This window comes from Emys orbicularis, chromosome 2 (assembly GCF_028017835.1).
Source record: "Emys orbicularis isolate rEmyOrb1 chromosome 2, rEmyOrb1.hap1, whole genome shotgun sequence".
Taxonomy (NCBI): Eukaryota; Metazoa; Chordata; order Testudines; family Emydidae; genus Emys; species Emys orbicularis.
In genome coordinates this window covers 181,574,418-181,588,732 of record NC_088684.1, presented here as the reverse complement: position 1 = coordinate 181,588,732, position 14,315 = coordinate 181,574,418, and the positions used below count along the sequence as shown (strand labels likewise).

Sequence of the window (14,315 nt, the reverse complement as noted above, 5' to 3'; positions counted from 1 at the left end):
GAGACCAAGTCATGGTCTTAAAGGCGCTCCAGGCCCATAAAATGGAAGCGTCGTGGGAAGGACCATTCACGGTCCAGGAGCGCCTAGGAGCTGTTAACTATCTCATAGCCTCCCCCACCTCCAACATAAAGCCTAAGGTATACCATGTTAATTCTCTTAAGCCCTTTTATTCTAGAGAATTAAACGTTTGCCAGTTTACAGCCCAGGAAACTGATGACGCGGAGTGGCCTGCAGGTGTCTACTATGAAGGAAAAAGGAATGGTGGCGTGGAAGAGGTGAACCTCTCCACGACCCTGGGACGTCTGCAGCGACAGCAGATAAAGGAGCTGTGCACAAGCTTTGCACCGATTTTCTCAGCCACTCCAGGACGGACCGAACGGGCATACCACTCCATTGACACAGGTAATGCTCACCCAATTAGAACCCCACCCTACCGGGAGTCACCTCATGCCCAAGCGGCTATACAAAGGGAGATCCAGGACATGCTACAGATGGGTATAATCCGCCCCTCTACCAGTGCATGGGCATCTCCAGTGGTTCTAGTTCCCAAACCAGATGGGGAAATACGCTTTTGCGTGGACTACCGTAAGCTAAATGCTGTAACTCGTCCTGACAACTATCCAATGCCACGCACAGATGAGCTATTGGAATAATTGGGACATGCCCAATTCATCTCTACTTTAGACTTAACCAAAGGGTACTGGCAAGTACCACTAGATGAACCCGCTAAGGAAAGGTCAGCCTTCGTCACCCAGGCAGGGGTGTATGAATTCAATGTACTCCCTTTCGGGTTGCCAAATGCACCCGCCACCTTCCAAAGACTTGTAGATGGTCTCTTGGCGGGATTGGGAGAATCTGCCCTTGCCTATCTCGATGATGTGGCCATTTTTTCTGATTCATGGACAGAACACCTGGAGCACCTGAAAAAAGTCTTCGAGCGCATCCGGCAGGCAGGACTAACTGTTAAGGCTAAAAAGTGTCAAATAGGCCAAAACAGAGTGACATACCTGGGGCACCAGGTGGGTCAAGGAACTATAAATCCCCTACAGGCCAAAGTGGATGCTATCCAAAAGTGGCCGGTTCCAAAGTCAAAGAAACAGGTCCAATCCTTCTTAGGCTTGGCCGGATATTATAGGCGATTTGTACCACACTACAGCCAAAGGAAACAGGACCTTTTAAAAATAGCCACTGCAGTGACTGATATCACTACAAATGTGGGTGGCAGGTGAACTCTGGGCTTGGGGAGGCTAGCCAGCCTCCGGCCCTGCCTGCCCCTTCTGCCCGAGGCCCCGCCCACCAGAGCCCCTCCCCCCTCAAACTCTGGGCCGCCCAAGTGCCCCCAGTCCCAGAGTGCCAGGCAGGTGGTGCCCCACCCTCCAGACCCAGAGCGCCGTCTGGGCAGGCGGCGCAGCCCCCCACCCTGCCGCAAAGAACAGGGCGGAGTCCCTGGCCACAGGCCAGCTCCTATTAGCCCCAGCCTGGGACCACAGGGAAAGAGCCCACCACAGCATAGCACCAGGAAGGAGGGGGCCTGAGGATGGAGCATGGGCAGGGCCACACAGGGCTGTTTGGAGAGGCTCAGCCTCCCCCGGCCTTTGATACCCGCCACCCATGACTACAAATTTTAAAGAAATACAAGTTCCACAACTGTGTAATTCTATGAATAATTTCTGTGAGTACTCAGCATAAGATTGAGCAAACGCTACCCGGCAAAGGAAAAGTCCAGTCTCGCTCTGACAGATTGCCTATGGCACACCTACACTGCATTTTAAAACCCATGGCAGCAAGTCTGAGGGCCTGGGTCTACAGACTCCGACGGCTCATGCTAAGGCACTAAAAAATAAGCAGCGTAGACGCTGTGGCCCGGGCTGGAGCTCAGGCTCTGAAGCCCAGGAAGGGAGGTGAGCTCCAGCCTGAGCCTGAACATCTACATGGATGTTTTTAACAACACAGCACGAGCCTGACTCTGTAGACCTGGCCTCAGACTTGCTACTACGGGTTTTAAAACGCAGTGTAGACATACCCCCAGAGGCTGTCTCAGTCGAGATGAGCTCAGTCTCTCTTCTTGAGCTTTTTCAGAAAAGTGACATTGACAACCAGGTTTGAGCTCTATAACGTTTGAAGGGTAAACTCCATTATCTCACAGGCAGTACTCGTCGCCTGATGAGGTTCAGTGTATACTTATCTGATCCAAAACTTTCTATAGAGGGAAACATGTTAGAAAGAAACAGACATCAGTGTGGAAGCACAACACAATGTCCCATTTCATCATCTTTTTTCCATTTTCTCTCATGCTGCCTATCTTTTTACAACTCTTTCTTTCCCATGTGTTTTTTTTAGCTTGCTAACTTATACTGCACTTTGCTCATTCTGTAGCTTCCACTAAAGCTGGGTAAGTATCAGGGGGTAGCCGTGTTAGTCTGTATCCACAAAAACAACAAGGAGTCCGGTGGCACCTTAAAGACTAACAGATTTATTTGGGTTGGGTAAGTAACTGTCCATTTGCAGCTATGTAGGGCCAGACAGCATATTGTATGCTCTAGCAGCTAAGCACAATCAGAGCAAACAAGAGAAACATGTATTGTCAAGTTCCTACCTGGGACTGCATTCCTCTATGTCACCATAGGAGCAGGGCGCAAAGCAGGCAGCTTTCAAGTATGTTTTCAGCAGGGTGTCATCTGGTGTCACATAGCTTTCCTCACCCTCAAATATTTCTCTCCTCACCCTCTACCCCCAGGTTAGAAAACAGCAATAGAATGACTAAAATGATTCTAAAATTTAACTAGAATTTTCTCTATAAAAACATAAAAAGATTAAGATTTGTGCTTTGAGCTCTTAGGGCAAGACTGTACATTCATCACTAAGTATAGCCCTGTAATGACAGTAAGGGAATACTTGTTTTCTAACTGGTTCTGAGTCACTCCTGTGATTTTTATCTTGCTCACACAGCTGAAAAAGTTGCTGCTAAAGTATGGGTCTGCGCCCATGTCAAGACTATATGAGGGAGGGGCTCATGGTGTCTACATCCTTACCCACAGCAGGTGCAGAGGTAGGGTAAAGGGAAAAAAACAAAAAGGACTAGCTGGCAAAAGGCTGCACAAATAGGTAAATGAAAGGATCTACTTACCCAGACGCAGAAGTCTGTGGCTGGTCATTTGAACCTGCAAAATAATCAAGAGTCAATTATGACTGCTTTGCTGTTAAACAAAAGATGAGAAAAACAAAATAAAAATTATATTTATAATGATGAGTAAGGCTAAATTTGTGTCACGGATATTTTTAGTAAACGTCACGGGCAACAGTGAAAAATTTATGGAAGCCGGTGACTTGGCCTTGATGTTTACTAAAAATACCCATGACAAAATGGATAGCCTGGACAGCTGTGCGGGAGGGGAGGGACTGGAGACTCCAGGGTCTCTCTCCGCTGGCGGCTCCAAGCTGCAGGGGTCCCCCCTGCCTCCCGCAGCAGCTGGGAGCTCTGGGGATCCTCCCTGTTGCCCACCGTGGCTGAGAGTTGCAGGGATCCCCCCACTGCAGCAGCCAGAAGCTCCAGGGCTCCCTCTTGCCGCCCTTGGTGGCTAGGAACAGCGGGGCTCCCTCTTGCCACCTGCGGTGACCGGGAGCGGTGGGGCTCCCTCTTGCCGACGGATCCCCCCTGCTGTATACTCCAACAATCAGAAATCAGTATTATGTAATCAACTTTTCCACATAAAAATACCCAAATTGAAATATACACCTTATACAATGATTATTGCCCTACTAAATTCATGATCCATTGTGGTCAATTTCACAGTCATAGGATTTTAAAAAGTCACTTTCAGGGGTTTAGATGTTTACATCTGAAATTTCAGGGTGCTGTGACCGTGGGGGTCCTGACCCAAAAAGGGGGGGGGGGTCAATGGGTTTGCCACCCTCACTTCTGTGCCGCCTTCAGAACTGGGCTAGGCTTTGAAGGCAGCAGCCATGGAGTTCCGTGCAGCTGGGGGAGTCTCCCAGAGGTGGAACTGATCTTTCCCATGCTGCTGGGAGCCCTCCAGCTGGGGGCTCCTAGCTCTTAGTCCCAGCCCAGCTGGGGAGGGACAGGACTTCCTCTTCGCCTGCACGGCCGCTCTCAGAGCATCCAGCAACTGTGCCTTTCTTCATTCTGTCCCTGCGCCAAAAACACCTGTCCGTGCTTAGACACGGCTCTCTCTGCATTCATGGAATTTGTTGGACTTGTCAGACAGTGCCGAGCTAGCCTTGCAAGGTGGGGGATTCTGCCTTCCACCGAGTTCCAAAACTGTAGCACAGGCAAAGTACAGTCCACTTCTTTCGCAATCTTTTTGTAAGCAGGAATCTCCAGCCTACAGTTCTTGTCAAAGCCAGGAATTGCATTAAGCAAGGTTAAATCCACCATCAACAGGTGCATTTGTGCAGGGTCAAAAATATGCACAGTTTTTAGGAACCCTGCTACAGGTTGTTGAAACTTTTGCGCCATTTTTGCTACATTGCTTGACGGTTCCCCATAGCAGTAGTATTTTCTGAGCTTCTTTGTCATGCAAGAAAACACCTGCTGAGCACTGGCATTTAACTCAGCGTTATCAGAGTGATTTTCGTTTGACTGTGCTTCAGCCCAGAACAGTACATCCATTACTTTGTTTTAAGCTCGGTGGATTGTGACATATCGAGATTCGAATCAAGTGATTAAGTCCATCAGTCCTGTGGCAATCTTGGCAATGAACTGAACTTCCTCATTCAGCTGTGCATTGTTTAGAAGAGTTGAAAGGTCTGTTCAAACCTGCGTTTTTTGTGTCAGTGGGAGTTCTTCTGAGATGAACTCTGAGTAGTACTTCAGGTGAGCTGAATGATATTGTACAGCCCAAAAGCAGGAATTCCAACAAGTAATTGCTGGCTCTGGGGGTAGTGCAATTGTTTGTTCCCCGATTTAAGTCATTTCGGTCATGTTTGCAATGTGCTGCCTGTATCAAAGTTTGCGGCTAGGGCAGCGTTTAATGATCTTTTTAATGTAGCTCACCAGTTTATCAACTTCACCAAACTCAGCACCACAGCTCACTGACACGAGAAATTATATGTGCATTACATGTAATATGGACAGCTTTTGGCATTAGACCTTGGAGAACAGATTTGAAAGATTTCGTCATGTAAGTTGCATTGTCACTTATGAAAGCGGATACTTTGACAAAGTCTGCATCGTATTTTGAAATGGTTTTAATTACATCATAATGTAGTTAACAGCATCCAAGTAAACGTAGTCGACGAGCACTATTAGCTTTCCTGTCTGTATATCTTCGGCCTTCTCAGAAATAAAATCAAACAGACTGTGCAGTACATAGTTGTCTTGCTCACCAGTGGACTCATGAGAAATAATTGCAAAAGATTCACATGAATTAATTTGACACTTCCTCTTCTCAAAATGTGCAGCAAAAACCTTTGGAAGGTAGTCCTGTTGTAGCTTATTCGCACTTGGTAAGCAACCGGAATTTTGTACGTCCCGTTGAATGAATTCACGCAGCTTTGGGTAATCAAGTTTTTCCAGCGGTATATTAGCACTTGCAAATGCATCCACAAGTTCCATTCTAAATAAATGATGGGTCTCAGAGCTCTCTGTCGAAACATTACAGCTTGTACAAAATAGTTTGTCACCATCGGCATGTAGAATTTGACTTCCAAACTCTTTTACACGATCCGCTGCAGTAACGATTATAGAGATTTTTTGATTTACTTTGGACACTCATTTTAAAGTAATTTCACTTGTCTTCCGGTAGGCTACCAATTGAGATCACTACATTAGAAAACCACCCCAATGCCCATATCTACCAATCAGTGAGTTGAGCCCTGACTTTTATTTGCTGCCCTGAAGCGTCAATCAAAAAAATCCTGTCAAGTTCTTGACTTTTTTTTTTTTTTAATTGAAACAAGCTAATAATTGCATCTGAAAGGAGCACAATGACCCCTTCCCCCCACAGCTGCGGAGCGATGGGGGCAGTAAACAAGCAGGGGGAGGGGGCGGAACTTCCTGCAGCCAGGGGCAGTGCCTAAGAGCAGCCGTGCAAGGAAAGAGGAAGTCCCTTCCCTCCCCTGCCCAGCCGGGACTAGCAGCTAGAAGCTCCTAGCAGCATGGGAGAGATCAAATCAACCTCTTCAGAGCCCAGCTCAGAAGCCTTGCGGCTGCTGCCTTCATTCAGCCAGAGGAGGTTCCCAGAGGTGGGTCAGATCTCCCACCGTGAGCAGCCGTGCAGGGGAAGAGGAAGTCCCGTCACTCCCCAGCCTGGCTGGGACTACCAGCTAAGAGCCCCTTGCTAGGGCGCCCTCAGGAGTACGGAAGAGATCAGACTCACCTCTGGGAACCTCTCCGGCAGCTGCCTTCAGAACCCAGCCCAGCTCTGAAGGCAGTGCAGAAGTGACGTAAAGGAGAAAAGCCCAGCTCTGAAGGCACCAGCCACGGAGCTTCTTGCAGCCAGGTAGGTTCCCGGAGGTGGGTCTGATCTCTCCCTGAGCGCGTTCATGCAGGGGAAGAGGAATCTCTCCCCAGCCCCACTGGGACTAGCAATGTAGCCCGGTGCACGGTAGGAGCCCCTGGCTTGGACACCCCCAGCTCTGCCCCTCCCCCACCATAGCTAGATTTCATGGGGTAAATCTGATTTCACAGTCCTGATGCGTTTTTCATGGCCATGAATTTGGTAGGGCCCTAATCATGACATCATGTTGACAAGTTGAGTCAATATGATACTACTACAAATGTTACAGAAATGCGTATGTGCAAAGTCTCAACTCCTACACTCATGCAAAGCCATTTGCAGGATCTAGCCCTTATTCATCCCCCAGTCACAGTAAGGCCATTAGCTAGTATAACAAAGTGAAGGTTAAGAAAATTGCTTCTGTCAGAACAGTGGAAAATATATTACAGTTAGTATTTTTGGAAGTGTGGAAGTATAGCTTCATTGATATCAAATTTCAAATCACATTTGTTTCCATAAAAACAAAACACATTTACCTTAATTTCATATATCTATAAATAAAATTAACATCAACAGAAAAGTCAGAGTACCTGCCTTCTCCCCGTTCCATAAAGGAGAAAGTGTTGCAGTAGCCCTGTTGGTCCCAGGTTATGAGAGAGACAATGAACGTGATGTTTTATCTTTTATTCCCTAGACATGAAGAAGCTCTGTGTAGCTTGAAAGCTTGTACCTTCCACCAACAGAGGATGGTCCATAGAGAGATTCTCTTACCCACTTTGTCTCTCTCATAAAGGAGAAAATTATTCAAGACATAGAAAGTCAGATTACAGTTCAGCAGTACTGCAAATACTGAATAAATTTATTGCTTTACCTTTTGTTCTCTTTACTTCTTGGTTTTCTGTGTCAGAAACTTTTCTTTTGGCAGGATGAGATGATGATATGCTAATTGTAGGCCCAGGCACTGTCTGTTTAGCACCTTTTAACTCTGCAATTTTCTGTTTAAAAAAAAAAGTTTGAATCAGCAAATAAAATTCAAGAGACTCTCCTTTTCAAAACCTCAAAAATTACTCTGGCTTAAGACTTGTCTACACTTAAATCTATGCAGAGGCGCAACTGTAGCGCTTCAGTGAAAACGCTATCTACACCAACAGGAGGGGTTCTCCCGTCATCGTACGTAATCCACCTCCCCGAGATGGTAGATAGGCTGAGGTTGATCTAGCGCTGTATACACCAGGGGTTACGTCAGTTTAACTACGTTATTCAGGGGCATCAATTTTTCACACCCCTGAGCGATGTAGTTATACCGACCTAATTTCCTATTTTCCACTTTGTTATACTTGTAGAACAGGCCTTAGAGTTTAAAGTTCAGAATATTTAGAAACCTTTATTTTAATAAGTTACAGAACACATTTTCACAACATGCACACCTCTGAAACACTGAAATTGACATAATCAAGCTTACAACAACTGAGGTAATGAAGGCAGTGGCTCTACAACCTTTCCAGACTACTGTACGTACCCCTTCCACTAGTGTGACTGCATACCCCAAATTTCACTTCACTTAAAAACTACTTGCCTACAAAATCAGACATAAAAATACAAGTGTCACAGCACACTAGTACTGAAAAATCATTTAATTTCTCATTTTTACCTTATAATTATAAAATAAATCAGTTGGAATATAAATATAGCACTTACATTTCAGTGTATAATACAGACAGCAGTATAAATAAGTCATCGTCTATATGAAATTTTAGTTTGTACTGACTTCGCTAGTGCTTTTTACGTAGCTGGTTGTAAAACTAAGCAAATATCTAGATGAGTTGATGTACCCCCGGAAAACCTCTGTGTGCCCCCAGGGATACACGTATCCCTGGTTGAGAACTACTGATCTAAGGTGAAGTAAGGAATGAAAGGGCAGGTCGACATTAGAAGCACTACATCGGTGCAGCTACACCAACACAACTGTGCCGCTGTAGCGCATCTGGTGAAGACACTCTATGCCAATGGGAGAGCGCTCTCCCATCAGCATAATTACTCAATCTCCATGAGAGGCGGAAGCTATGTTGGCGGGAGAGCATCTCCTGCTGACATAGCGCTGGTGTGAACAGTGCTTAGGTCGCTGTAACTTGCGTCGCTCGGGGGTGTCTTTTTCACACCCCTAAATGATGTAAATTAGATCGATTTAAGCAGTAGTGTAGACCTGCCCAAAGCTACAGGTACTTCAATGGTTGTAGGTACTGTAATGCTATACAATAAATGCTAGGATTGGTGATATAATCACTTTTTAAAAAAATGAACAGGCATGATGGCTCACGAGATTGACAGTGGGGTCTTTCACCTTTAGATCATTGATTTAAACATGATCCAGGTCAGTACTGCCTAAAATTGCTATCATCTGATGGCCCTTTAGTGGCCTGCATGAAATGAGTTGACAGGTTCACTTCAGTTCCTAAAAGAGAAGTGTCCACATCACAAGTCACCATTACTGAACCCTATGGATAGGGTTGGAAAAATTTGAGTTTCAGATATCTGTCAGGGTCTGTACCAAAACAATGCATTACATTCTAAAACCTCAAGATAGCAATCACATCAGACTCAAAGCAATAATTTTTTTTTTTAAATCTACACATCAGGATTGGGATTAAATTTAAAAAACAAAAGTATAAAAGAAATTATAAATGTTATTTTATCAAATTATATATTCCTGCATCTCTCTCTCTAATCTGTTCACATGCCATTATCTGTTAGTACATACCCTCTTAAAAATTGGAAATAAAATTGTTTTTCTGCCTTGATACAAGGAGTGCTTGAGGTCTAGATCTTTTTTAAAAACAACATTAGGTGGCAGTGAGATTATTTGCCAGTTGCAATGCATATATAGACTAATTTTCTTTTTATAAATGAGAATTATGCTATAATATAGCCACATGCTAGCTTCTAAGTAAAGAGTCCTTAACTTATTAACAGAGGTTCAAGAGACCTGAAGTTAGACCACTGCATTCTCCTTTGCACAGTTATTACAAAAAATATTTGTAAATTCTATCCTGAGATAAAAAAATAGAGGCTCAGCAAAAACAAAATAAACAAGAAGTAAAAGATCATCTCTTGACAGCAACAAGAATTCAGATACAGTGTTACCAGAATCATGGCTGTTCATGGGAAAGTCTGAATTTCAGATGCACGAAATTCATCCTCCAATTTCTTGCTCTTGCATATACCTAGTACGCAACAGGTGCACTTATTTTAGGATAGTCAACATACTCATGACTAGAGCTAGTGGTTTGTCATGTTAAGCTACGTGAAAAATCATGGTCTCATCTTGGGGAGGAAAAGGTAAAAGTAATCTATTAATGGTAAAAATATATATATATAAAAAAAAGCCAGAAGTATTAACTGCGAAACAAGGGGAATTTAAAGAGTTTAAAATAATTTACTAACATTTAATTAATAGTTTAAAACCATCAGCACCTACAGTTCAGTGTCACAGCAGAGGTAGTGCTAGGAGAAGACAGGAGAAACCTGCAGCTAATTCTTAAGTGCTGCTTTTCTGCTCAGAAAAAGGCAGCAGAAGTGCACAGACACCATCAGCTATGTAAGTTTTCACTTAAAAAACCCCACACGATAGACAATAGATCACAGAATCCATGTCTCTCTGACAACCCAGTACTTTTAGTTTTAGATTTTTACCTTCTGATGCAACCCAGTTTCTCATGTGCCAGCTCAGTGAAATTTATTCAATCATGACTACTCAATAGACACATGCATAAGTCCCCAAAAGTCACACAGTTATAGATATTCTGTTTAAAGAGATGAATCAAAGAATCCATAACTTCCATAAAGGCTTATTCATGATATCTGAACTACTTAGTTTAATCTCTGAATTTTCTATAAACAGTAGTAGCTGTTTTGATTGGTACAAGACAGACTCAATTTTTTTTTAAATGCATTTATATCCAAGACCGAGCCTAAAGCCATCAATTATTAGCACTCCACCAATATAAGAGCCAGCTCCTTGCTTCACTAAGGCCTTGCCTTCACTTAAAAAAAAAAAAAAGAAAGAAAAAAAAAGGGGGTGAGGGGTTAAACCACATGCTAGCTAACACAAAGTAATAAATACATGCTAAAATCCTAGTATTGACAAGGCAGCTTGTAGTTTTCACATGTGTTAGCGGGTCAAGATATCCATGAGGCACACCTGCTAACATAAGTGAAAAAAACAAGCTGTCTTGCCCACACTAGGATTTTACCACATTAGTCACTGTGTATTAGCTAACACATGGTTTAAAAAAAAACAAACAAAAAAACCCCCCACCATTTTTCCTAATGTGAATGTACCTTGACAATACCCCTTACAAAATCAAGTACCTATCACCTGGGAGTTCAGCTAACTTGACACATACAGTTGTTAAACAGATGTTTACATTTTAAAATTACAGAAAATGTTTCCAAGGGTATGTCTACAATGCAAAAAAAACCCCGTGTCTGGCCCGGTGTCAGCTGACTCGGGCCATAAAATTGCAGTATAGGTATTCGGGCTTGGGCTCCAGCTCGTGCACCTACACTGGCTGAAGGACTATAAAATTGCAATCTCAAGTTAGCTGACATGGGCCACTTATTGAAGTGTAGCCATTACCCTAAATTACAAATAGAAACCTACTGACAATTTGCAAATAGATTCCATATATGGCCCTGTAAATGTCATAATAGTTATTAAACACCTGCATCCATGACTTGCCTTGACGGCTCACTCCCCCAAAAGATGGAGTGCCACTATCACTTCATCAATGCACAATCTTTTTTTAAATGGTACAAGTTCCCATCATCACACCTGCTATCTAATCTAGAATCTGTACAAGTTACTCAAACACAAAGATTACAAATTGTTCTCATAAATCTTGTTATATCTTCAAAGTCTTACCTCTTTGTGTTGTTTCCCTAGTATGTGTGTTTGCCACAAAAGTTCACCCTTAATCTGGGTGTTGCACAACGTACAGCTTAAGTGCCCTAAACGATTATATGTACATTTTGAAGTTGAGGAAATATTTCAAGATCACACATAACCTTCAAAATTATAATTCTGAAATTACAATTTGCAGACACTTTTAAAACACCATTTTCAAAGGCACGCTGAGGAAGTGAAACCCACAACGTAAGTATTCTTAAAAACATTCCATTACTATTACATTTCAGGGTTTTATCATGAAAGAAGTGTTTCAATTTATAAGCAAAACACTATATTTTGCTAGGCAGGAGTGCCCAAATTGTGTTACCACTGGTGTACCATCCATTCATTTCAAAACAATATTGTAAGATGGTACGTGAACCAATAAAGTTTAGGAGCCACTGTGTCATTGCAGGACGACTACTAGAACATGAAATGGTACAAGAGTAGATGTGTAATTTCAAAGTATTTGTGATGCATTCAAGTAGACAAGATTTATAATTTACTATTTACAGCTTTCATTCTATATCATGATCCAATAGCACAGACCACTGCACTTGTGCAGAGCTGCCCTGATTTTAATGAGATTTCAGACGGGGCAAGTGCTTGTAGATGGTGATACAGGATTAGGGCTTATGACTAAAGAAATGTGAAACTGACTGGCAGCTTCACTGTCCCAGCTGGTGAAGGGCAAAGCATAAACAAACAGAACTGAAGGAGGTTTTCCCTCCTCGGGTGTAACAATCCCTTCAGACCTTCACCACACTGCTAAGGAAACCAGCCCCTCGCACTGCGATTGTTCGCCGGTCGCTGGTCGCGGGGGAGGGCAGAAGCCGGTGGCGGGGATCCCCTGGGCCGCACGACGGTTTTTGTGTTTCGGGCATGAGGGGAGCATCGCAAACTCGGGGCTTTCAGTGGGAACCCAGAGGGGTCCCGGCTTGTTCCCGACCCAGCGCGGGGCAGCCAGAGGCCTGGGGGAGGCCGGCGGCGGGACCCTGAGTCTGGGCGGGATCTTTATTATTTTTATTAATAACCGGAAGGGGAGCAGCGCGGACCAACCCGGCACCGGCTGAGAGCGAGACACCGACCGGCAGCGCGGGCCCGGGCTCACGGGGGACGAGACACACAGTCCCCGCGCCAGGCACCAGCCCCGGCGGCCTCGGCGCTATTGACGCGAGGCCGTTGAAGCTCCAGGGCAGCCGGGGGAGGGCCGGGAAAGGATATTTAGCGAACGGCGCCTCGATTCGCTTCTTCCCGGCGCTTTGTCGCTGCTTCTCCCGCATGAGCCGCCGCAGCTCGTCCTGCTGCACCAGCTTCCGCTCCGAGCCCGGCCCCGCCGCCATCTTGTCCCGGAAATACTTCAGCCGCCACTTCCGTTTTAGGAGCCGCTAAGCCCCGCCCCTTCCCCCTGCCAGGTCTCGCGTTAGGCGAAGGGGGCAAGGCCAGAACCTAGAGCGGGGCGGGAGCTCTGCCGAGGGGATCGACCCCCGTTCCTGCGAGGGGGCGGGGCTGTGTATAGGCCCCGCCCCTTCATTCAGCTTAGGCCTTGTCTACAGTGGCACTTTACAGGGCTGCAACTTGATCGCTCAGGGGTGTGAAAAAACACCCCCTTGAGGGCTGCAAGTTTCTGCGCTGTAAAGTGGCAGTGTAGACCGTGCACCAGCGCTGGGAGCTACTCACCTCGTGGGGGCGGGTTTTTTACAGCACTAGGAGAGCTAGTGAAGACATACCCTTAGCTACTTTGTCACTAGATTTAGTGACTTTGTGGTTTCCCCAGTGAGAAAGTGTCAAAGTGACCAGTGACAAATCTAGCGACTTTCACTGCCCATTACAGTGACAGTCAGCGACAGAAGTCACCAATGTGTATAGTCAGAACATCATTCACAAGTAGGGTTCAGGGTGTGGGAGGGGGCTCCAGGTTGGGGCAGGGGTTGGGGGTGTGTGTGGGGGGGGTGAGGGCTCTGGGGTGCAGGAGCTGACCAGAGCGGCCAGACTGCCCAGTCAAAAACCGGACACCTGGCAACCCTACCAAGCAGCTCAATAGTGTTAATAAAATCCATTCCATGCTCTTCGTACTCCATACTTTTGCACACCAAGTCAATGTCATTACATCTCAATTAAGCATGTCCTCAGAAGGAATGGCATTCCAGGTCTTCTTAGGCTGAGATCACTATAATCTGCAGGCGAGGAAAATAAGTTTGTGGAGGCTAATTCAGTACTTTGCTAAAGCCAGGCGCACTTTGAGGGGGGAGCACATTAGCCAGGGCTTGGTTTTATCCAAATGTATTCTTTCTCGCAGCTCCATGGTAGGTAGCCCACCCTGTGATGTAGGGAAAGATGGCTAATGAAGAGGGCAGGGTGGGGGAGGCCTGCACAGATGGAAGATGGGGTGGGATGGGACAGGGCCATGTTCCCCAATGGGGCGGGGGTCACCGTATCTCCAGAGATGAAGCCCTTACTACAGGATCAAAGGTGGAGCTAGCTTGATTTCGGTTCCCCTTTACTCCTTCCCCTGGCTTGGCCTGGGGTGAGCTGCCCAGGTGTTTTCAGAAATCAAACCTTGGAAGCGGGTGGGAAGGGGTCCGGCTAGTGGATTTTTGTTTTTAAATCTACTTTCTTGGCTCCCTGCAGCACTGAGCTCAGGTCAGGTGACTGCCCTCTTCCCCCTGGTTCTGGGCGCTCCCTTTCACTAACCTGGTGGCTCAAATCCAGGATGGCAAGACAGGGAGGCGCAGCTGAAATTAACCAACTCCAGCCAACCTGGGCTGCAGTGTACAGAGTGCCCTTCCCAATGAGCAGAGGGCCCTGGAATGCCACTTCTATGTTACGTTAACCTTACCATGTCTAATGCATATTCAGTAGGGGGTTCTCCCCTCTTCCTTATTTGTATTTCCTCCCCTTACCAATGTGAA

The 14,315-nt window shown here is 45.5% G+C and overlaps 1 protein-coding gene across 1 annotated transcript in view; it reads right to left on the bottom strand.

Annotated features, from left to right (window-relative positions):
• Positions 1–12,759, bottom strand: part of ZNF830 (zinc finger protein 830) — a 34,083-nt gene extending 21,324 nt beyond the window's left edge. The window contains exons 1-4 of the mRNA XM_065399055.1: positions 12,628–12,759; positions 11,380–11,479; positions 7,330–7,453; positions 3,128–3,161 (exon numbers count right to left, since the gene is read on the bottom strand). Of these exons, the coding sequence (XP_065255127.1) occupies positions 3,128–3,161; positions 7,330–7,453; positions 11,380–11,479; positions 12,628–12,746 (377 nt within the window). The 5' untranslated portion in view covers positions 12,747–12,759. The remainder of the gene's footprint in view (positions 1–3,127; positions 3,162–7,329; positions 7,454–11,379; positions 11,480–12,627) is intronic.
• Positions 12,760–14,315: the final 1,556 nt, after the last annotated feature.